This window comes from Felis catus, chromosome A2, assembly GCF_018350175.1.
Source record: "Felis catus isolate Fca126 chromosome A2, F.catus_Fca126_mat1.0, whole genome shotgun sequence".
Taxonomy (NCBI): Eukaryota; Metazoa; Chordata; class Mammalia; order Carnivora; family Felidae; genus Felis; species Felis catus.
The window spans coordinates 141737595-141762614 of record NC_058369.1 but is presented as its reverse complement, the minus strand read 5'-3'; the positions used below and the strand labels follow the sequence as shown (position 1 = coordinate 141762614).

Below are 25020 nucleotides of genomic sequence, written 5' to 3'. Positions count from 1 at the left end.
ACCTCCCCCTTTCCGGCCATGCACCGCCTCACCCGCGGCGGCTCCAGGCACCACACTCTCCGCCCGGGTAGCGCCCGCTGTCGCCGCCACCAGCTCTTTCGGCCGCCGGCACGGCACCGTCCACCGAGGAGCGGCGCCCGCCCTCCTCACTCCAGCCATCGACTCCCTTCTCCGCCAGGACGCACCGCCCAGCAGCCGGCGCCGCCCCCTGGTCAACTTTGAGCTGGAGGAGAAGCAACTTTGACAGTGACCACGGGTTTCGCATCCCGCTTCTCCACGGCAGCAGCGGCCTGGCGAGTCGCTGGGGTTAGGTGGGGCAAGAGTTTCCCGGGAGCGTCTGCGCGGCGTCTGGCTGTTTGCAACCTGTTTCCAGCGAGCCGGGAGCGGGATTGTGGCTGCCAGTCATCTGAAGAAGGGGAACTTGTTTTTCTCCCCCTGTAGCGACCTCGGCTTACAACTGGACAAAGCGGTTGAAAGGATGTAAAAAGGCAGCACAACTGTTACCAACTGGATAAAGCTGTATCGAAAGGATGTAAATAGGCAGAGCAACTGTTACCAAGAAGGCAACCACCCAAAGGCAGGGAGGAACGTGGGGCTTGGTCCGGGCTTCTCCCGGTAGCAACATTCATCAACAGTCAGGTGTTGGTTACAACTTTTCAAGGTCAGCCGTCGGGAGCAGTGACTCCCTCTCTGAACCTTGCGGGGGGGATACGCAGCGCTCGGGGTGGGTTCGGCCGAGAGATGCACGGGAAGCCAAACGAGGAAGGATTGTAAAGGGGGAGGGTTTGTGACCCAAGACCCATCCCCCAACCTCCCCGTAATCTCCCGTCCCCCACTGCCGGGGCGGGGGTGAGTATGTGACATGTGTCTAACTCTCAGCAGCAACTTAGGCAGCAGGTGTCGGTCCTAACCGGGAGCCGCGGCCGCGGGGAGCGCCCTCACCGAGCCATGCGGGCCCCGGGCTCGCCTCTCGCCCGCACCTTGCGGCTGCTGCTTCTGCTACTGCTCAAGGTTTCTGCCTCTCCTGGCCTCGGGTCCGCTTCTTCGCCAAGAAACGAAACTTGCCTGGGGGAAAACTGTTCACCTGCACTGAGCCACCGTCGCAGCAGGGACTCTTGGGGACTGGGAAATTCTGCAGAAGACCTGCTAGCCCGTGCGCTCAGGGAGGAGGAGCAGGGGGCAGCGGTGCGCGCACCGCTCTTTAGGGACATAAGGGCAGCTCCGGGCGGTGACCCAGGTGCAGGCAGAGGGGCGGAGGCGTTGACCGCACAACCCTCGGGACCTCCAGCCAGGCCGCCTGGAGCCTGGAGGTGGAAAGGTGTCCGAGGTCAGGAGCCCCCTGGAACTTTGGCGAGAGGGAACCCCCCGGCTCTCCAACTCCTCCTTCAGATCTCAGAGGAGGAAGAGAAGGGTCCTAGAGGCTCTGGCATTTCTGGGCACAGCCAGGAGCAGAGTGTGAGGACGGAACCTGGCGCCAGCGACCTTTATTACTGGCCAAGGAGAGGCGGGAAACTCCAGGGCTCCCACCACGACACCCCACCCAAGACGGTCAATGGACTGTCTGGGCACGAAAGGAGGACAATTGCACCCCCTGGCAGGGCGCTGGCCCAGAATGGGTCCACGGGCGAAGGGATCCACGAGCGCGGGGGTCCCCGCCGGGGAAACAGCACAAACCGACGCTTGAGAATAAAGAACCCCTTCTACCCACTGACCCAGGAGTCCTACGGCGCCTATGCGGTCATGTGTTTGTCTGTGGTGATCTTCGGGACTGGCATCATTGGCAACCTGGCGGTGATGTGCATCGTGTGTCACAACTACTACATGCGGAGCATCTCCAATTCCCTCTTGGCCAACCTGGCCTTCTGGGACTTTCTCATCATCTTCTTCTGCCTTCCGCTTGTCATCTTTCACGAGCTGACGAAAAAGTGGCTGCTGGAGGACTTCTCTTGTAAGATTGTGCCCTATATCGAGGTAATGCCTTCCAGGGGGTCTCAAGCTACTGGCTTTACCCATTTCTGGGATTTATAGCATCAGAACTGCTGTTGCACGTACCTACCTGGCTGCTGAACCCCTTCACTTGTTTTCTGGGTACCTTCCTCCATTTCTCTTGCCAATCATTGAGAGAGAAGGAGGGAGGAAGGAGGGAGGGGGGAGAGAGAGAGAGGCAGCTTTGTTCACCCACCTTCAAATTCATTTTCTCCTGGATTATGATATAATTAATTATGATCTCGTAATGTATAGAATTGTTTAGATTTTAAATTTATCTCTCTGAATATGGCATTTATATATTTTTTTTATTTGGCACCTATCAGAGATTCTAGGGTTAATAAGTGACCAGTCAAGGTTGTCTTACCAGAACTCAGCAACCACAAAAAACCATGTTTTGTTTATCCAGTAGGGCTCCAATATGATTTCTCCCCAAGAAGATTATTGCATTTTTTCTTAAATATATAAGTTGGAATACTATTTTATTTAATAAAGGAAATCTGCTTTTGTCAGTTGGCTTCATGATATGTTAATAACCTTCCAAAATTAGTTTACGTGTCTTTGGCTCTCTGCCATGCTATCCCATCTAAATTCTTATGTCATTTTTGATTTCTTTCCTTTTCCTTCTCCATTTCTTAACAGTTTTATTTCTTTTGTGTGAATGCACTTAAGCAAGAATAACACATTGGCCATCATGGCATAGAATTTATATATAGATATATAAATTCTCAGAAGTATACAACATATACTTGTCATTTGTTAGGGTATTGATTGGCTATTTTAAGGGATTGACTAACTCTAGAAAATTTCTCAAGAAGAAGAGGGAATATAACAGGTTCCAAACTTTGGAAACAAAAATATTTCCGAGGAAAATCTTACTGTTTCTTCTTACAGCCAGTGTCCTGAGCCATTATTATGGTGGTTGGAATTTGCTCTTCAAATGGCCTCTCTTTAAACACCAGCTCTTGGAAGGAGCCCAAGTGCTTTGTTGCCAGTTGTGTTTTTAGCCAGCTGGCCCTTGACTTCCTCCATTCAGACTGCCCATTTCATTTATGGAAGCAGAAGAAGGGAAACTGCAAATATTCCAGAGCCCCTGATCCTGTCTGGCACCAGGGCCAGTGACACTATGTTCAACATTGTCCCAGGGCCTAAAGCTAGGGGATAAGTAAACAGAAAACAGTACCTACTTAGAAGAAGTAAGGGAAGAGACAGTAAATGAGACCCTCTGTTATCCTGGCAGGGATCAGATGCAGAATCATTCCATGCTGGCTAAATCAGCTGTTGCTGCTTCACCAAGACCTAGGGTTTCTCTTGTTGCCAGGCTCCAAGTAGCTCTGAAATGTCTCATTTATTTGGTAGTTCATTTTTGAATTGCAGAGGAGGTAACTGAATTCATGTAAGAGAAATGTGCCTATCAATTGCAGCTTCAAGGTCAAGATTTAAGATTTCTCTGATTGTTTGCTTGAATAATGCAGAAGAAATTGACATACAAGAATGAGACAAAAGTAAACTATACAGTGACCAGGAGAGTTACCCGCTCCCCACCCCCCACTGCCGCCATACAAGAGAAGTGGATTGGCTTGTCTAAAATGTACTGGGCATGATAAAACCTTTATACATTAGAGGGAAAAACCATATAAAGAAGTCAGAAAAAAAAATGGGGAAAGAAAAAACATATTACCCAAGTTCTTGAAAAAAAAAAACTTTAAAAGAAAGGAATCCCATCCAAATTCAGAAAAGGATATAAAAACTCAGGTTTAATGCAACCTATGAGTTTTGAGTGATGATGGTATTATGTATGTCTTTTAATTGTTTTTCTAACTCTGAGGATTCTTAAAAAATGTGTATTTTCATTTGTATTTCATTTTTTTAATTCTCTGCTTCTTAAGTTTATTTTTTACCTCTTTTATTATTAAAACAATTACTGCTTTTTTTGTTTTGTTTTGTTTTGTTTTGTTTGCTCTGTAGTTTTTCCTATTCTTTATAGCCCTATTTTTTTAGTTATTAGTACTAGGTTTTATTTTCCCTAGAGAAGCAAAGGTTGGAAAAAAAATTACTCATTTTTTTCTTTAAAAATTAGACTATAATATACATTTTTTATTGTTAAAGTAATGAATGACTATCTTCAGATGTAGTGTTTCTACATTCCTACCTAATCCTATTCTTCTGAAATAATTTTATAATGTGTTAGTATGTTTTGTGAAAATAATTATTGGATAGTAGTATCAGCCCCATAGTTCCTGATTTTGAGAACAAGAAATACAGTCCAAAACTCAAAATAAAACAGTTCTGCCTCCAAGAAGTAAGAGATTTAGTGCCTGTTCCGTGTCACGTCCCTGAGAAATCCGACCCAAATGTGGATATTTGCTTCACAGGAAGTTTATTGGGGTGTGTGCTTAGGTTCAATGCCTCATAGGGAATGAAGGAAGCAGAATTGGGCAGGGGGGAAAGTTGAACCGTGATACAGATCCCACTGAGACCTCAGCTGATACCACAGGGAGTTGCAGGGCCCCGAGGGCCTTGTACAATATCCTGAATTGAGGCAAGATGGCCCAGACTTTATGTCCCCTAAAGGGACCAGTCACTGGATGCAAGTTGCTTCCAGGAAGGGGGCATAACCTTGAGCTGGGTGGATCTCTCTGAAGGGCAGTTCCTAGACAGGGATGCAGCTAAGAGCCGTCAATCACCACTAGTCCCAGAAGTTGGAATCAGCGCTTTATACCTGAAGGAATTCTGTGGGGAGGCAGTCTGGAACCACAGCCCTCACTACAGTGGCTTTTGAATTATCATGTTAAATTAGAACCAGCGGGCAGTCTGATCCAACCCTCTGATTTTAAAGATGAAACATGAGACCCAGAGAGGAGAAATGATCATCTCAAACATATATACCTGTTCCGTGGTAGCCAGACATTTTGTCTCAAGCTTGTTTATTAGACAAACATCTAGGAGGCAAGAATGTCCAGGGAGTGTTTCTTTCGATGTCTGCTCCTTGGTGTCTTTTAAAGAAGATTTTTATATCCAGTAGGTTGGGAAAAAATAAGCCCAGTTAACATCATTTGCTATATGCTGAAGTTTATGGCTTTTTATATTCTTAGGTTTCATCTTGTTTGTCTTACATTAACAGTAAGTTCCAGGGGTGCCTGGCTGGCTCATTTGGTAGAGCATGAAACTCTTGATCTTGGTGTTGTGAGTTCGAGCCCCACATTGTGTATAGGGATTACTTAAAATAAAACCTTTAAAAAAAAAACCCAGAACATTAAGTTCCAGAGTTGGTAGCTGTTTAAAAAAAAATTTTTTTTAATTTCAATAATCTGATACAATTGCAGTTTTTAATATGTCAAGCATGATTACTTTAGTTATCAAATCAAGTTACATAGGTTACATTTCATGTTCTCGAAATCACGAAGTGTTTTAGATTGGTAAAAGACACTATAAATAATTACATTTCTTTAAACTTTCTCAAAAACCTTTCCCCCACCAAATTGTTTTCTTCTTGACCACAAGACTTCTAAAATTATTTGAATTTTATTTCCTTTTATTTAGATTTTGCCTTCTCTTCACTTTTTACTTTCTTATATTTACTTTATTTGTTGACATCCCCCCATGCACGTTATTATTGATTTATAGTGTATGATTTACCTTTTAGATAGTAATCTGTTTTGCCTTATCCAGTGTTTTTATTTTTAATATTTCTCAGTATAAAATTTTATCCACAATTAATTTTTATTTTTTATTGATGTATAATTGACATATGATATTAGTTTCAGGTGTACAACATAATGATTTAATAGCTGTGTAATCGTGAAATGATCACCACAATAACTCTAGTTAGTATCCATCACCTTACATAGTTATGACATTCTTTTATCTTATGAAAATCTTAAGATCTACTTTTTTACTTTCTTAGCAACTTTCAAGTATGTAATGCAATGTTATTACCTATAGTCACCATGTTGTACATTACATCCCCATGACTTATTTTATAACTGGACGCTTGTATCTTTTGACACCCTTCAACCATCCCCAGAAATTCCAGCCTCTAGCAGACACCGGTCTCTTCTCTGTTTCTATGAGCTTGGTTTTTTGTGTTTTGAGATTTTTCATTCTTTAGATTCCATATATAGCTGAGGTCATATGGTCTTTGTCTTTCCCGGTCTGGTTTATTTCATTTAGCATAATGCCCTTGAGGTCCTCCATGTTGTTGCAAATGGCAAGATCTCATGCTTTTTTGTGGCAGAATAATATTCCATAGTAAATATATACACATACATACGCACACCACATTTTCTTTACCATTCATTCATCAGTGGACACAGGTTGTTTCCATATCTTGGCTAATGTAAATCATGCTACAATGAACATAGGGGTGCATATATCTTTTCAAGTTAGTGTTTTCACGTTCTTCAGATAAATACCCAAAAGTGGAATTGCTAAATCATATGGTAATTCTATTTTCAAATTTTTGAGAAATCTCCATACTGTTTTCCATAGTAGCTAGACCACAGTTAATTTGTATTCACAAATTTTCTCTCCTCTCTTCTCTTTGCCTTCTTTTCCTCTTCTACTGTAGTTCTTTCCCCACCCCCACCCCCCCTACAACTTCAGTATTAGCATAATCTTAAGGAGACAGTGGAATTTTGGGGAAAGTTGGGCTTGCGTAGAAAAATAGGAGTTGTTTCTTCAGCAGAAATTACACATCTTTGCAATTTACATTCAACTCTTGTTTTTATTTCACTTTGTTGGCATAAGGCTTGACGAGAGTAGCCAGCTTCCTGGGTCTGTTGCTAGAGAGTTGTTTTATCATATTGAATGTTGCTGTGAGTGGGAATATACCGGGAACTGTTGTACTTGATAACTTCTCTCTTTCTATTCCAGGATTCTGGTATCTTTGGGGCCTAGTGATAAATCCTGTAAGGACCAAGGGCAAATGGAATGGTAGGAGAAGGGGATAGGAGAGAAGAGAATCTGAGGGGATGGTGGTCATCCTAACAGACACATCATTTTAAACTCGTTTATCAGATAGTAGACAAAATAGACAAAATAAACAAAACTATGCTCAAAATGATACTTGTTTGTGGAAAGAGAGGGGCAAGGGAGAGGGAGGGAAAAGTGGAGGGAGAGAGAGAAAGATGGAAATGAAGGTCTGGGTATGGACTGCAACAAGAGAATGGTATAGGAGTTTCCTACCATACTATTCCTTTAAGGATGTAAAAAATCATTAAAGCCAAATAATTCAGGCACTGAATATGGCAACTAGAACAGATCATTGCTCATTACTTGATGGAAGCCAACCGGTTAGTATATCGTCTGATTCCAGTCCGCTGCCAAATATTTATTTCTGTTGGGACATTAATTGGAAGTTTTGAATGATACAGGCTCCCCCTTAAAGAACTGATACCTTCATGATGTGTGATAGGGAAGAAGGCTTCAAATAGTTGTAAGATAATCTCAGATCGAACTTTATTTTTATTTTACTGGGACACAGATTCCTACGTGAGGGTAGAGGATGGATAGAGGGAATGCATCTCCCCAGGACCCCTGGACCAGGGATGATTTGTGAAAGATCTACAATCTTTTGTGTTGAAAAGAGCCAAATTCTCCAATGGCTTTAAAAATACTGTTTTTAAACTGAGTGGAATAGATGGCTCCTTAATTGCCTGAGACTGTAGTTAGCACTGGCAGGTAAGAAAGGAAGGATCCTGGAAGCTGAAGATGACTTACCATACAGGTATGCGATTCCACACAGATTGCCCTAGAGCCCCACATTCAAGTAACAGTGCACTTAACATGGCGGATGGCAAATTTGCTTGAGTTGTGGATTAGCCATTAGGTATTCTGATGGACTTGTAAGTGGAAACAAACAGTTTTTTGAGCAATTTGAAAGTTACTAATAATATTCTCTGGAAAAATAAACTCACTGTGTGAGAATGGTGCTTACCAAATATTTTATGACTTCCCATTAATCCTTTTATAATCGTTATCTACATTTCCACGGAATAAAAATAGTTGATGATTCTCACAGACAAGTTTTAAAAAGTTATAGAATGAGCTCTTATTTACAATGCCATTTATGAATAGTGTATGGCAAGGTTTACTGAATTTAGATTCTACATAAATAAAAGTTTTATGATAATCAAATGTGAAATTCAAATAATTTCCTTAACTATATTTTATACTGAGAAGCCATCCTTTTCTAAAGTTTGTCAGTGAAGACACACAGAAATATGGATTTTCTCTACTCCCCTTCTTGAGATATTCATTGGCATTCAGCTTGGAAGGATGATATATAAAACAGCAGCACCCAATAACTGATTAAAGAACAATTTGAGTAATTCATTATCTTCTATAATCCTTTTCCATGTATGTCATCATTCATTCATTTATTTACTATTCGTTTATTCATCAAAAATTTATCGGACTTTTCTACTACGTCAGGTACCATGTTAGGTGGGGATGGGAGTAGAAAGCATGGGAGAAAAGGGGGGAGAGTTTCCAGACATGAATAACATAGATTCCTTACTGCTTTTAAAGTTATAGAATAAGTGAGGCACCTGGGTGGCTCAGTTGGTTAAGCATCCAGCTCTTCACCTCCCTTCAGGTCCTGATCTCATGGCTCTTAAGATCAAGCCCCAAGTCAGGCTCTGTGCTGACAGCCTGGAGCCTGCTTGGGATTCTCTCTCTCTCTCTCTCTCTCTCTCTCTCTCTCTCTCTCCCTCTCCCTCTCCCTCTCCCTCTCCCTCTCCCTCTCCCCCACTCACATGCGCATGGGTGCACGTGCACATACACACACTCTCTCTCAAAATAAATAAAAATAAACTTAAAAAAATTAAGTTATAGAGAAGTAATGTTCTGCAGTGTAATGAGTGCTATAACAGGTTTATTTAATTTTTTTCATGTTTATTTGCTTATTTTAGAGAGTGTGTGTGTGTGTGTGCACACACATATACATTTGCACACAAGCCGAAAAAGGGCAGAGAGAGAGAGAAAGGGAGAGAGAGAGAGAGAGAGAGAGAGAGAGAGAGAGAGAGAGAGAATTCCAAGCAGGCTCTGCACTGTCAGTGCAGAGTCTGATATGGGGCTCTAACTCATGAACCTTGAGATCATAACCTGAGCAAAAATCAAGAGTCTGACGTTCAGCTAAGTCACCCAGGTGCCCTATAACAGAGGTTTAAACAGGGTATTATGGAAATCAGGAATGGGTCCTGGAATGAGTCCACTCACAGTTGTACTCAGAACCAAAAATGGAGAAATACAAGTGAAAACTGTGCTCTAATTATTTTTCAATCGTATTCTTATTAATCTGAATAAATCTATACAGCCTAGGTCCATGATGAAAAGATACAAATATGAAAGTCTCTTAATTCTTGCTTTCTTACTTTCTCAATATTTCATGGGATAGGAAGCCCATTAGAATGATTGGCAAGATAATTGGGCAGGTAGGACAGCCCTAGAAATTTCACTTAGAACACAGAATTATTCTAAAAATTAAATTATTATTTGGAATACATTGCCTGAGATAACCATCTCTGCCTTGGAATTATGAGTCTATTAGCCATAAGGAATTAAGCCAAATTTTAAAATTTTACTTAAATGAATGATTTATTTAACAGTCTAATGAATAGTACACTGATTTGAGTCCTTTTCTTCTGAAAAATCTCAAAAATGTACCTCATATAATTTGACCTTAGAGAACCTAGGAAGAAGGGCTGACAATGGAGATACTTTAGACCCTATTATAGATACTTCAGACCCTATTATAGAAAGAGTATAAGAAAGAATGGACTTTCTCAAGAATTGGATTAATCTTTCAAGCAAGAAAGATTCTGAGTGAGGACTTATCCTGAGTTCCCATGGATTGCCAAGATACCTAGTTATACTAACAAAGCATCCTTCAACAGCGAAAAGGAAGCAAATATACCTGCAAAAGCAAAATAGGTCTGAGTTTATGATTCCCAGGCTGAGTAGGTGAAGGCGTATCTACCATGCTTTTCCCCTTCCACACCATGGACCTTGATAGAATGTTTCCACCTTGATAGAATGCAGCTCTTTCCATGTGCTGCAACTAGATTTAACAGTGTCACATTGGAAGCACAGGGATCTGTGTCTGGGGTGTGGACTGTGTGGGGAGAGGGATGGGCAAGCTACTATGCAGTGAGATTTGTGTCTGGTATTGCACTTCTGATTTCATCCTCTTGGGATCCTCCTGTCCTTTAACTTCCCAAGAATTGACCTGCCAAAGTCTACTAATTAACCCAACCTTCTTGTCAAGACTAACTCTCAAGTATCCTAATCAGAATGGCATTCTTTTTGCCAGAGGAGATGATCTCACCTAAACTTTCAAGGTAGAGTGGAAAATGGGGTTGCTGCAACTTCAGATATGGGGCCTCTCTATTTGAAAAGTAGATATACATACTTTCCATAAAACTTCCATTAAACACAGGATGGAATCACAGTGCCAGGCTTATTCCCGAGATAGAATACTTCCAGTTTGTGAATTTATGATGGTTTTCACTGTTATTTGTCAGCACACTTGAATGGTTCATAGCATTAACAAGGCCAAGGTCACTGATTTGATCCAGGACTGGAATGAGTCATTTTCATTAGTCTATGACTGTGCTCAAGGCTGCCATTTTTTACTTCCTGCTCGTCACTCCTCACCCTAAGTGCCTTTTCTCCTACCTTCACTGTCTTCTCCTTGGTTCAACTTTCTCATGTATAGGAAAAGATCTGTTAACTCATTCACAGCAAGATGAAAGATTTAGAGGTACATACCTTTTATAGGAGGATTGAGTGAAGAAAGAGTATTTCCTTAACAGACTACCAAGAGTGGAGTTTTGGCTAAGAGAAGAGAAATTTTGTCTTCAAAATTTCGGGTTTCTTAGTGTCATTCAAATCATAATTACCCAGCCGCAAATGGATGAGGAATATGTTTTTAGTTTAGGTTTTCTGTCATGCAAACTAATATTATTAAGGACAAAGGAAAATTGGTGAAAACTGATTACTGTTCTTTGGAAACTCATCAGAGCTTGGGATGGCCAAGCTTGGGCTTGGGATAAATATTACATTTTTAAATGGATTTTAATTATTGAGAATCAACATGGAATATATAAATTATATATATTAACATCTGTTGATTTCAATAGATTGTTTCCCTCCTAGGACAAATGATGTTAATTTTGCTTCACTGTTATTTTTTATACTAATGAGCATTGACACATTTATAACCAAATTATAATATCTTACGCAAGTTGTAGTAAAATGTGTGTGTGTATATATATGTGTGTGTGTGTGTGTGTGTGTGTGTATACATATATATATGTACTGTTATACTGTGTATATATAGTACACAGAAATGTACTGTGCTGCAGAAGCCAGAAGTCACAATTGGTAGGAAACCTTATGTCAAGGTGGGACAATAAGGTAAAGAAAGACTTATAACATCAATACAAGTTTGGGGGTGATATGTTAGCTTTTAAATAGTCTCAATTGAAAAAAAAAAGAGAGAGAGAGGGAGGGAGCCAAACCATAAGAGACTCTTAAAAACTGAGAATAAACTGAGGGTTGATGGGGGGTGGGAGGGAGGGGAAAGTGGGTGATGAGCATTGAGGAGGGCACCTGTTGGGGTGAGCACTGGGTGTTGCATGGAAACCAATTTGACAATAAATTTCATATTAAAAAAATAGTCTCAATTGTTTTTAAAATAAGTAAGAGCGTGTTACTAAACTTAAGCAAAAAGGAGGGAGATAGAGAATGAGACAATAGTAATAGTCAATATCTTCAAAATATTTTGCTTTTCCATAACATTGGGAATCAAGTATAGATGAAATATTTTGGGTATAATTGAAATAAATGGATATTTATAATATGTGGGTGTATCAGATTAAATTCGAGTGATTTTGATAAAGGTAAGAAGCCTTCTCTTTGACTGTGGAAGAGTGGCTGTAAATAGCTTTATTTTGTTTTAGAGATGCATGCATGCCTGGAAGGGGTGCGGCAAATCTCTCCTCCTTGCTCTATTTTGACTTGGAAACACTAATGGAAGTGTGTTACTACCACAGTGTCATGACTTGCATGCTTTCTGAAATGAAGACCTCTTGAAAAAGGCCATCTTATTCACAGCAGAGTCTCTGATAACATGTTAGTCCCACTGGTGTTCAAAGAAGCGTCTCTTTCCTGGAAAAGTTGCCCTCAAGTGCTGTAAGCGTAAGGATTATGGAAAATGCAAGAGGACGCCAAAGACATACAAGCTGAAGACATTTAGAGTTTCAAAGGAAACTCTACCCTGTGCTCCTCCTGCTTTTTTCCTGACTGATTGTTAGGCCTGTAACCACAGACTTATAATAGATTATCATTCATGGTCCAAATGAATGGGTTTTCTTAACAGTAATGCCCTTGTTTTGTGAGTTACTTGTATACAAAGGAGTACACAGAAATAGATCTACTTAAACATCTTTTTGAGGTAAAATATAAGTTAGGATAGAGTACAGTTGTCATGACTTTAGTTAGAAATTTCCCTATTTTCTAAAAATCAGCCTATTCACTGTACTGAAGCATATAGACTTAATTTCATATGAAAGACATTTTGCTTTGGAAGTACATTGGTCTCCCCCCCCCCCATTGTTATCACTGATTTATATCAGAAAGTTTAGCAAGAGATACTATTTATTTGGTACTTCCATAGCTTACTCTCATTCAAAATGATTTCTTATTTGTCTGTCTGCAGTACGCTTCTGAGAAATGGAGCAACAGATAAGACAACAGCCAAGGATCTTCCTACAAAGATCCTTACCATTTTTCATAAAGCATCCGTGCATACTTTCTTCCTATCATTTTGAGGGAACGGGAAAAGTGACTATGATGGCCTAGGCTTTCTCATGGGCTGATATTTTTGTATTGAATTTGAACTTGAACAGTGGGAAGAACATTTTGACCCCAGAGCTGCTGCTTTCCCACGGTGAGTACTCATGTATCAACTTTGTGCCTGCCCAGTGCCTCGAAGCAATGCCGCAGGTGGCTGCAGCTTGGAGAAGCCTCACCACTCTGGATGTGGACTGAGCGGGCGCTGAAGGAGTTTTATGGTTGTTCCTCTGGGATATGGAGAAGGGCAGAGCATTGCTGTTTGAAAGAAAGATTTTTGAATTGTTCCTTTTGATTCTCTTGTTTGTGTATTTTGATGCCAACACCCTCAAATGCTTAATATCTTTTTCCCAAATAGTTAAAAATTTATGCTTCCAGCTTCCCTCTGATCTTCATTCTCAAAATTAATAGTCTTGTCTATTAGAAGTGTTTACAGTTCTGCTTTTGTTGATGTTAATTATTTCTCCCATTGCAGTTTAATTAATAGGAGATTGCATCTTACTCATTCCATCTCTCAGGATGTTGCTTCAAAAAACCACCCCTTCCAGCTTTACTCCCAAGAGCATATTTCTTAGTGACATTGAATTTTAGCAATCTGATATGGTCATTAAATGCAGAAGATCCAGCATTTATGATACAGTTTTATAATTGCATATAATTGCACTATTCATCTCGGTAGAATTTCTAATGAGCTGTAAGTAAACAAATATGTTTGAAAATTGGGATAGAGATCTTTTCATGTTACACCAACATTTTGCATTTTTAATTGCATGGATAGATTTCATATCTGAGATAGCAGAAATTAGCCTACCACCCATGATCCAGATGTTTTTTATCAATTAATTTCTGCAGTTGATTCTTTACAGATGTTTAAAGCCTTCTATAAATAATTTGGGAATGTACTGAGCAGGGGCTTTGTACCTTTCTTGCTCTTTCACTTCATAAAATCAAGTGCATAAGTGGATTTGCAGAAAAGTATCTGAAGTGATAGCACTGCAGGCAGTGGCAGTAAGAGGGAGGAGACATCTAGGACCGGCCTTGGGGCTGCGGTTGCTGTTGGCAACTACATGGTAAGTGCCATCTGCATTTGGGGCAGCATTTTACTCCAAGGCCCCAGCTCTTGTGACTTTCGTGCTTCAGCTGGATACTAATGGAGGAGAACACTATCAGAGAGAAGTACGATTTGACAACAAGAAACTAGGTGCAGGAGCCTCCTGAAACTTGTGTATGAAACTTGGGAAGCTTCCCTCAAACCGCGATTTGGATTACAGATCAAATATGTTCTTTTAAACATATTTGGTGCTCAGTCCTAAAGCTTTTGAGAATATGGCTGAAGAACTAAGCATCTGCAAATAAAATACAATGTAGAAGGGTGCCTGTGTGGCTCGGTCGGTTAAGCACCAGACTCTTGGTTTCTGCTCAGGTCATGATCTCACGATCGGTGGGATCAAGTCCCGCGATGGGCTCAGGCTTATAGCATGGAGCCTGCTTGGGATTCTCTCTCTCCCTCACTCTCTCTGTCCCTCCCCTGCTTTCACATGCAAATAAACTTAAAAAAAAATAGCATAGAATTCCTGAGTGAAAGTAGGAGCACATGTAAATTTTGCTTAAAACTTGCTCTGGCTTTTGTTATCATGTGCAGTGAAATATACAGAACCTAGAAAGCATTTTTTGGTTTTCTAGCAAGTGAACTTCTTCTAATTAAAAGTGGATATGTATCACAGTTCATAAATATCTAAGGAGAGGCAATCTAACACACCCTTCTTAGTACATGTCCACCTACGTTCATCGGTTATTACCTTTCATGAAATGCTTTGCAACAGACTGAGAGTTAGGTATGCAAATGCTAGCTCTTGTGATCATTGGTCCAGATCTTAAATCTCTGTGTTTAAAATTAAGGAGATTAATCAGGGGAGAAGATGCTATCTCTTGAGTGTTATGTGTTCTTTGTAAAGAATGATAGAAAACTACCAAGCAAATAGATGTTCCAAGTCTCTCAGAGATTGCCTGTCGTCAGATTCCCTAGTGTTTTTGTCTTACCAAGCTTTCCTTTTAATAGAAATGCTATTCATAATTGTAAAAGAATGCACAGCATTAACCTTTGTAGCTTTCTTTATGGACTGACTCAGGATACATGGGTGACATGCACAAAGATTTGCATTAGTGAAGATGACACAGAAAGCCTTGCTGAGGATGTGTGTGCATTTGATAGTTGGAGAACCTTTTGTTGTTCATGTTCTTCTAGAGAAATGAATCAAACTGCTTGAAAAATTAGTATGTAAATGTAATGTTTCAGAAATCCATGAAATAAAATACTGCAATTTCTAAGTAATACTGTTTGATACAGACCTTGAGAAGAGAGCAAGTCCTCGGGTTTCCATTCAAAGTGTGGCAGTTACTGACAGATCTGATCTTAAGACAGTCGCACAGCAGGGGCCTCAATTTCAGAATTATTTTGAATCTCTGGCAGAGATGCAAAATAAATTACCATCAAGATGAACAATTCATTAATTTGAAGGTTAATTTTAAAAACGTGTATGTAGAGATGACTTTTTACGGCAGTCATATCGGATTGATATTCCTTGTACTGGTATGTATGGAAAACTTTCTGAAGATTTTGTACAACAGGAATTGTGCTTATAAGCTCAGTCATGTAGTCTTGATCTGCCCTGATGTGGATTGTGAGTCATACTTTTTCTTCGGTTTTGCTTTTCATACACTTTAGCCCTCACTACATCTCGTTTTCAGACTGTCTCCACTAAGAGTTGTGAGAATAGTCAGGGCATGGATGCCACGTCCTTACTTTCTGTAGCGGGACTGGTAGACGTTGACTAATGTGTTGCGTGTAAAAAGGGGAGAACATTGGACATTGGAACTCTCGTAGAAGCTGCAAGGCAAGTTGCCATCGTTACTGGGGAGAGTGACAGCTTGAATGTGGCAGATAAACAACCAATGTGTTGAGTGCCCAAATTGTTATGACAAATGGTTTTCCTTTTTTCAACATGATCCCTTTGAGTTCCAAAAAATTAGAGATTAACATTTTCAAAATGTTAATGTCTAATTATATATATATAAAATGTTAATGTCTATTATATATATGTCCAATATATATATGTAATATATATATGTCTAATATATATGTATATAGGTGTGTGTGTGTGTGTGTGTGTGTGTGTGTATTTCCCCCTTGCCCCTTTGCCAAGGCATGACCAATAGCTGCCAGAGGAGAGTGCATGTACATACCGAGTGTCCAAGGTACACCCCAAAACATCTTTCCCACCTAGGGAGTTTTTGTCTCCTGTTTCATCTTAAACCTCATGGACAGTTTACCATCTACCTTCATTGTCTTTAAGTATATAAATAATGGCTACATGTATTAAACATTAAATTACTTCAATTTCCGGGGCGCCTGGGTGGCGCAGTCGGTTAAGCGTCCAACTTCAGCCAGGTCACGATCTCGCGGTCCGTGAGTTCGAGCCCCGTGTCGGGCTCTGGGCTGATGGCTCAGAGCCTGGAGCCTGTTTCCGATTCTGTGTCTCCCTCTCTCTCTGCCCCTCCCCTGTTCATGCTCTGTCTCTCTCTGTCCCAAAAATAAATAAACGTTGAAAAAAAAAATTACTTCAATTTCCTCTGAATAGTTGAGTAAATCTGGTGCTCCCAGATGACCACCGTGTTTATCTTGTGACTGTGAGAACCACCTTCCCCCTCTTGGCTGACTATGACCTCTCTGAGGGAAAGAACGGTTTCTTGTTTCTTTCTATATCCCCAATATCTAGCAGAGTGTTTGCACATAATCGATATCAATAAATGTATGCTTGTGTTGAGTACATGTCTGTGTACCCTGTTAGAGTGTATGATGTTTGTAAATATTTTACAGACTACAGAATGATAGTATGTTTACATTAGGAACATGCATTTATATTCCTGGCAAAGTATCTGTGTGAAAAAAATATGTACATAGTTTTGGTTGTTAACCTTTAATTGTTGATTTAGTTAGATGCCTGGGCCATGCACATATATGAGTTTGGATACAGGGCTCTATGTGGGCAGTGTCAAAGGGTTCTTTGATCTGAAAGTTTCCTATGACTGGTATATTTAGACATTATATCTGGCTCCTTTTTGCATATTTTCATGGTTACTTTTTATATCTCCTATTTCTTTGACATTCTTTTAGTATCATATAATTTTAAATTTGATAATGTACTTATTTCATGGTAAATGTATACGGCTGATATATGCCTGATTCTGTACCTTGCTTCTTTTGGCACGTAAGTTCACAAGTGGTGGGTTGTCTCTTGCATATCGTGATTTTTAATTGTGAATTCATGTTCCCTTGAGTTTTATCTGTGGATTTCTCTGAGGCCCGCTTTTAAAGTGCGTTTTTCCAGAGAGGTTTGTGCTTTCTTCCACCAGGTGCCTGGGACAATTTAAAATCGTAATTTGGGTTTTTCTGAGCCACATAGATGGTGTTAATTCTGGCCTTAGGCCAGTGTAATTCGGGCTCCTGGTTAGAATTTGCCCTTTTTTTTAATCTCCAGTTCACCTAGACCCAAATCATGTAATGCAGACAAGTTTCTCTACTATTTCCCTTTATGTTTTTTCTCTATATACCCATGAAGATGTCACTATTTGGGGAATTTGAAATTCATAAGGGGATCTTTGACCTAATCCCCACAAACACTGACTCTAGCCTTGTTTCTTACCTCTCTACCTGGGTACCTGGCCCCATCCCTCTGGCTAAAACCAACCTGAAACTCTCACTAGGAAATGCAGATGTCCCTAGGGCAAGCATGCAATGTGCAGGGGGAGGAGTCACTGACCTGTTGGGCATTTGTTTTTTCATTGATTTCAAATTCTGGAGACTTTGCCTTTCTTGTTTTCCAGAAGTATATCATTTGAAAATAATATTAACATACTTTATTTTACATTAGGAGAAATTGGAGATCTCTACTCATCTCATTTGTTGGAAATAAACTCTTGTATGTTTTAAGTTTATTTATTTGAGGGAGAGAGAGACAGACAGACAGACAGACAGACAATGGAGGAGGGGCAGAGAGAGAGAGAGAGAGAGAGAGAGAGAGACAGAATCCCAAGCAGGCTTTGTGCTGTCAGTGCAGAGCGAACTCACAAACCGTGAGATCATGACCTGAGCTGAAACAAGAGTCAGACATGTAACTGACTGAGCCACCCAGGCACCCCGATAAGCTCTTAAATGTTTGCTGTGTGTGAGGTGTGCTATCGGCCCCACACTGGAAAACATGATTACCCTTTTAGTAATGAAAATGGGATACACTCAACTATCCTTCCTTATCTAGATCTTCTGGTGGCAAGCATTTTTGTGGTGACTGAAATTCTTGGGGTGTCTGTGTTCTTTTCAATAACAAAGTGGTATTGGACTAGTGGGTCCTTATGGATCCTTCCAGCCGTAAATTTTTCTGACTCCATGACCCTGAACCACTACATTTCTTTCCTTTTTTTTTTCCTGCCTGTTTTCATCTTTACAATGATTTGGCAAATGCCACCAACCCAGTTAACCAGTTAACCGTGCCTCATTCCAGGAAATTGTTCTGTTTGTGTTTTTTCGTTTGTTTGTTTTGTTTTTTCCCCGTTTTGCCAATCTGTATTTATTGCCTAGTATTCCGATCTTTCAGAGATCACCCGGAATAAACGCATTCTGTGCTCCTCCCGCAGGTGGCTTCCCTCGGAGTCACTACCTTCACCTTATGTGCTCTGTGTATAGACCGCTTCCGAGCAGCCACCAACGTGCAGATGTACTATGAAATGATCGAGAACTGTTCTTCCACAACTGCCAAGCTTGCTGTTATATGGGTGGGTGCCCTACTGTTAGCACTTCCAGAAGTCGTTCTCCGCCAGCTGAGCAAGGAGGATTTGGGGTTTAGTGGCCGAGCTCCCGCGGAACGCTGCGTCATCAAGGTCTCCCCTGACTTACCGGACACCATCTACGTTCTAGCCCTTACCTATGACAGCGCAAGACTCTGGTGGTACTTCGGCTGTTACTTTTGTTTGCCCACACTTTTCACCATCACCTGCTCTTTAGTGACTGCGAGGAAAATCCGCAAAGCGGAGAAAGCCTGTACTCGAGGGAATAAGCGACAGATTCAGCTGGAAAGCCAGATGAACTGTACAGTGGTGGCTCTGACCATTTTGTATGGGTTTTGCATTATTCCTGAAAATATCTGCAACATTGTTACTGCCTACATGGCTACGGGGGTTTCCCAGCAGACCATGGACCTGCTTTATATCATCAGCCAGTTCCTTTTGTTCTTTAAGTCCTGTGTCACCCCTGTCCTCCTTTTCTGTCTTTGCAAACCCTTCAGTCGGGCCTTCATGGAGTGTTGCTGCTGTTGCTGTGATGAGTGCATTCAGAAGTCTTCGACAGTGACCAGCGACGACAATGACAACGAATACACCACAGAACTCGAACTCTCGCCTTTCAGTACCATCCGCCGCGAAATGTCCACTTTCGCTTCTGTTGGAACGCATTGCTGAAGAACAGCCTTTTCTTTGGTTAGATCTATGTGTTTGATTTTCATATCCTGTCAACGTTTTTACTTAATATTTTTCCCTACCGGGGAAAAATGCAACGAAAGAGAGAAATATTAACGACTGTAGAACTGATTTTGCAAATTAATATTTGTGCTTTGAAAAAAAATGTTTATATTTAGTTATTTAAGACGTATGAGAAGGCCAATAGTTTTAGATCATTATATCTGGTATGGTGCTAATATTTTATTTGAAAAAAGTTACTGCACCTTAACTTAATTGATTACTAACTTTCTTTTAAAAATATAATCAGTGTATATTGATGATAGCCATGCGATTTTGTAGGTTATTTTATGTTTGAGTTGTGATTGACGGTATATTGTATATGGTATCGTGAGATGATTTGTAGTTAAGGAGCATTCACAAAGTAGCACCAAATAAATTATGCTTTATTGTTTAATGTCATTGTCAATCTACTTTTAACCGAGATTCAATAAATCTTTTAATTGCCTTAAATACACAATTACTGGTTCTACGCACAATTTAAAGTCAGCCTTATTGCTTTAAAGTTCTATTTTCCTTTAAGGCAGGTAATCACTATGTTCTAAAGCAGTTTTCCTAATAGTACTATTTTATATGCATGATTCATATACAACTATATTGTATGTTCAAACAAAATTGTATTTTTAATATTCAGATACAGATGTAAAATTACTTCCAAGTATTTATAAAATGTGACTAGACAGCAGAGCAGGAAGAAAGTATCTTTTTTATCATTATTATTCACCTCTGAACTAGCATATAGAGCTATAGATTTTCCCATTATGGATTATGAGCAGAATCTAGGACTAAAACATGATGCACCTGTCATCTGATTTCCTCTGAACACTGACCTTTGAAGCACTCTGAATTCTAACTTTTCTCCACTTAAAAAATGAACTTGGTTACATCTGTGTGATTTAATTTCTCGAAGTAGAATGAAAGTACAGTAGTAGCATAATAAAATATTTATATATCTTGATTTGAACACTTGAATATTCAAATTTATTTTGAATTGATATTCCATAAGCTTCCAACAAAAAACTAATCCTCTCCATTTGAATATTAGATTCCCCTCAGGAGTTTAAGCTCCGGCAGTTGTGTAGGATGACTGCCTGCCACGCAGGACACGTGTCTAAATCAGGTGGCAGAGACAGAGGCCTGGCGATAGATGTAACGTCTCTGTCTTCAGACAAAGCATAGAAGGGAAACCAATTTTCTGGCCAGAAACCACCCTCTGTTTTCAGCTTGTCAATTTCTGTACATTGAGCATAACCGAGTGGTGACTTCTTTCTTCCAGATTATAGCATGATGTTATTTAAATTGTTAAGCTTTAGTGTTAGAAAAATTAAAGATACTTAATCTAGACCGTTCATCTTCCAGATGACACTCAGATTAACTAAATGACAATGTCCAGAATATCTCCTTTTCCCTAGTCCAGTACTCTCTGAAGGGATTTCCACCCACCCCACTGCCCCACTATCTGTATTGTATGGAATTTGAGGGATTTGAGAATGAGAGGAAAAAAAAAAAGATACCATTGTCTTCTTATAGATCCCTGTAATAAATCTTTGGAAAACTTCTTGAGGACACCTAAACTAGGTTTTGGCTACTGAGATCAACAATTGTGATTTCTCAGTGTCTCTCCTGATACTTAGTCAACTTTATAAATCAAGAAATACCGACTGAGGTGGCTCAGTCAGTTAAGCATCCGACTCTTGGTTTCAGCTCAGATCTGGCAGTTTGCGGGATTGAGCCATGCGGTGGGCTCTGTGCTGACAGTAAGGATCCTGCTTGGGATTCTCTCTCTCTCCCTCTGCCCCTCCCCTGCTCATGTTCTCACTCTCTTTCTCACTCCCTCTTTCTCTCAAAATAAATAAATTTTTAAAAAGAGAGAAAAACTGAGAACATGATGTAGAAAATGTTCTATGTTATCACCTATAGTAAATAAAAGTAACCAGAGCTTAGTGTCAGATTTTCAAAATTGGGCAGGGGTGGCATGAGAAAGCAGGAATAAGACAAATGCATGTACAATGATGGTTAAAGCTGGGACCTGCTAGGGAGGTGTAAAGGTCCATGATGGATCAGAAAAGAGAGAGAGAGCCCATCAGACTGGGAGAGATCGTGAAAGGCTCTGTAAAATAACTGGATGGATAGTCTGTCAGAAGTTTGATAAAAGTACTATGAGGAGTGAACACTCCAGGAGGAGGGAGCTGGTTAAAGAAAGGAAGAGAGAGAAAACTCGTGGGGTACGGCTGAAGAATAAATGTTTGGTTTGGTCCGGTCTGGTTCCCATGCTATGTGTGCATAGAAGCCTCATGGAATATGCTGATGAAAATATGCACTGAAACCATATTATAAAAGGGTCATGCTTTGAAAGATGTTCAGACGGAGTCCTTCAGGAAATGTGGCTTGTTTTTTGAGCATTGGAAAAACATTGTTGCAACTCTGTGGTAGGAAGATCAATTTGAAGACAATTTAAATGGGCTATTGAATCTGAAAGTGAAAAAAACAATTAGGAAAATATTATACAGGTTTGACTCCAATGGAGGCAGTTGGGACTCAAATTTCTTTTTTCCTGGTGTCCTTGACTTTCAGTTGAAACATATGCCTTCTTATTGAATGCTATCTCTGTCAAAGTAGAAACTTTGATAACCACAATGAAGTCATCCCAAGGGTGAAGTAGCTTGGAAGTTTTCTCATGGCCTTGATCACAGCTTTCTCATAAGAATTCCTACAGCATGCTTTAAAAAAAAAAATTAACCTTTTTTGCTCTACTTCTTTCTAATCCAGATCCCGTCCCGTGTCTTCCCCCTCCTCAAAGTTTCCTTAAGAAGAGAAATTCATGCATAAGATTAAGTCTACTAAAATTTTGATTGATCAGAAAACTCTACAAATGGTGTCTGAGCTACTGAACCAAATCAACTCTGTGGTTTCGGGATAGTCAATGAAACTCTCTTCAAAATATCTATGTCTGTATCCATATATCTAGATGTATGTCCATATAGATATAGATTATTCATTATATCTATTATATATCTATAACTGGACAGTATAATCAACTCAGCATTTCCTTGATAATTCACAATTCTGAAGACTTCAAATCTATGACTTCAAAAATCAACTCATTTACATTCAACTCAATGATCCTTTATTAAACCTCTTTATGCCTGGTGCTAGACTAGGCAGTTGGAACACAAAATTTAACTTCTTTTCTTTTTTTTTTTTCATTTATCTTGAGATAGAGAGCTAGAGAGCACGAGCACGCATGAGTGGGGCAGGGGCAGAGAGAGAGAGAGAGAGAGAGAGAGAGGGAATCCCAAGCAGGCTCTGTACTACCAGCGTGGAGCTTGATGTGGGGCTTGAATTCACGAACCATGAGATTATGACCTGAGCCAAAGTCAGATGCTTGACCAACTGAGCCACCCAGGCGCCCCTAACATTCTTAACCTTAAGATCCTTGTAAATAAAATTTCATGTGACAAGTGCAGCATGCATGAAGCACAGAGTGGATGGTGGGAAGCTGAAAGTGAACCAACTCCCTTTGAGAGCTCAGTGGTTGGGCGGAAAGAGATAGGAATGAAGGCTTCACAGAGGAGGAAGAGCAAACGAGCACTTCGTTCCATATTTCAGATCTAAGTGATTTACATCTGAATCCAGATGAATTTGTGTTTATTCTATGGACATGTTGATACTGTTTTTACAAATATATGCTTAATAATTCTTCTTTTTTCATCATTTACTTTTTTCTCATAAAAGTGGAATTAGAATAAAGGTCCACTTCCTTAATAATTATGATAAGATTGATTTTTAGTGTGTTATAAAAAGTATGCAAGTGAAATTGAGTAGAGCATGGATGGGTGAAATAATGACTCTTCCATTATATCTCAATTCATTTATTCAACCAATGAATACCATTTATTCAACTTACTACTATATGTTAAGCACTGTTGTGTGTGCATGTGCCATAGCTGTTTAAAAATCCTGAAGAAGCCCTCCCCTCTCTTGTTGAGAGAGACAGAAATTATACTAAATAAATGTTAAAGGATTATATACACATGGTACGTTTGATAAAGAAAAGTAACAGGGACAAAAGGAGTACCAGTGTAAGGAGGAATTAGGAAGAAGACGTTAGTGTAAAGGTCATATTAGAGTAAACAAGTTATATAGCCTTCTGGGGGAAGAGCAGAGGGAATAGGTGAGGTGCAAAGGCTCTGAGGTGGACACATCCTTGATAGGTTTCAGGAATAGAAAGTGGCCAATGTGGCTCGAACAGATTGAGGGAGGGGAAGAGAAGTACCATATGAGATCAGAGAGCTGAAAGGATGCCAGATGATAAGCTATTGCAATGACTTTGCTGTTTATTCTGGGTAAGACTCCATTGGATGGTTTAGAGAGAGGACTGACTTGACTTTTTAAATAACATTTAGTTATTTAGTTTTAAAATTAAGATACATTTTTTATTAAGATATATAGTAAATTCACCCCTTTTAGCATATAGTCCTGAGCACATATCATCATGTAACCACCACCAAAAAGTATAGAACAGTTCTATCATTCTAGAAAGTTTTATAGTTCTATAGAACAGTTGTATCTTTCTAGAAAGTCTCCAAAGACACATGGAGGCATGTGTCTTTGTAGCCAACTCCTTATTTCACCCTCAGCCCACCTACTGATCTGTTTTCTGTCCTTATAATTTACCTTTTTCAGACTGTCATATAAATGGATTATACAATACATAGCTTTTGAGTCTTTGCGTAATATATTGGATATTCATCCATGTTGCTGTATCAGTAGTTTATTTCTTTTTATTGTGAAGTAATATTTTATTGTATGGATGTATCACAGTGTATGCCTTTCCCAGTTAAGGGACATTTGCACTGTCTCCAGTTTCCAGTTTGTTATGAATAAAGTCACTATAAACATTGATGTATAGTTTTTTATGTGGACATAAGTTTTCATATCTCTGGTAAACAGCTAGGAGAGGAAATCTAGGTAAGTCTACTTTTTAACTATGAGAAACGACCAACTGTTTGCCAAAGCTGCTGTACCATTTTGCCCTCTCACCAGCGGTGTATGAGAGCCCACATCACTTTCTCCATATTGCCAACAGTAATTGGTATTGCCTGTTTTTAATTTTTAAAAATTTTAGCCATTCTGATAGGTATGTAGTGGTAGCTGTGGTTTTTGCACTTCTCTAATCAATTTTATTTTTTAAAAAAAGATGAACAGAAAAATCAAAAGGATAATGAATATGTGTACATCATTCACTTGGAATCACAAATTATTAACAGTTTTCACACCTGCTCTCTTTTTTTTCTTACCGTTTGAAAATAAGTTACAGATATTAGTGATGCTTCACTTGTAAACACTTCATCATGTATCTCCTAAGAACAGGAACATTCTCCTGCTGAACTCAGCATCATTATCAGAGACAAGAAATTAAACATTGAAACAGCCATATTTCCCAATATCCAGTACATTTTCAAATTTCCCAAATTATGCCCAATAATGTCCTTTATAGGAGTTTCCCTTATAAAACTTCTTTCCCTATCCCTCCACTCTTCTTTCTTGGTTCTTGTTAGATTTGGAACGTTACTATTATCTTAGGTGGGGTTCCTGAAAGCAAAACCA

General features: G+C 39.8%; 1 protein-coding gene across 1 annotated transcript; it reads left to right on the top strand.

Moving 5' to 3' along the window:
* The first annotated feature begins 59 nt into the window (after positions 1–59).
* Positions 60–24313, top strand: GPR37 (G protein-coupled receptor 37). The gene is made up of 2 exons (XM_006929340.5): positions 60–1971; positions 18535–24313. The coding sequence occupies exons 1-2, from the start codon at positions 949–951 to the stop codon at positions 19351–19353; spliced, it is 1842 nt and encodes a 613-aa protein (XP_006929402.2). The 5' UTR covers positions 60–948; the 3' UTR covers positions 19354–24313.
* Positions 24314–25020: the final 707 nt, after the last annotated feature.

Excerpts from the sequence above, each read along its gene's own strand:
- GPR37 (XM_006929340.5), top strand. The coding sequence starts at position 949 with ATGCGGGCCCCGGGCTCGCCTCTCGCCCGCACCTTGCGGCTGCTGCTT. Across the intron at positions 1,972-18,534 it reads AGATTGTGCCCTATATCGAG|GTGGCTTCCCTCGGAGTCAC; the intron begins GTAATGCCTTCC and ends CTCCTCCCGCAG.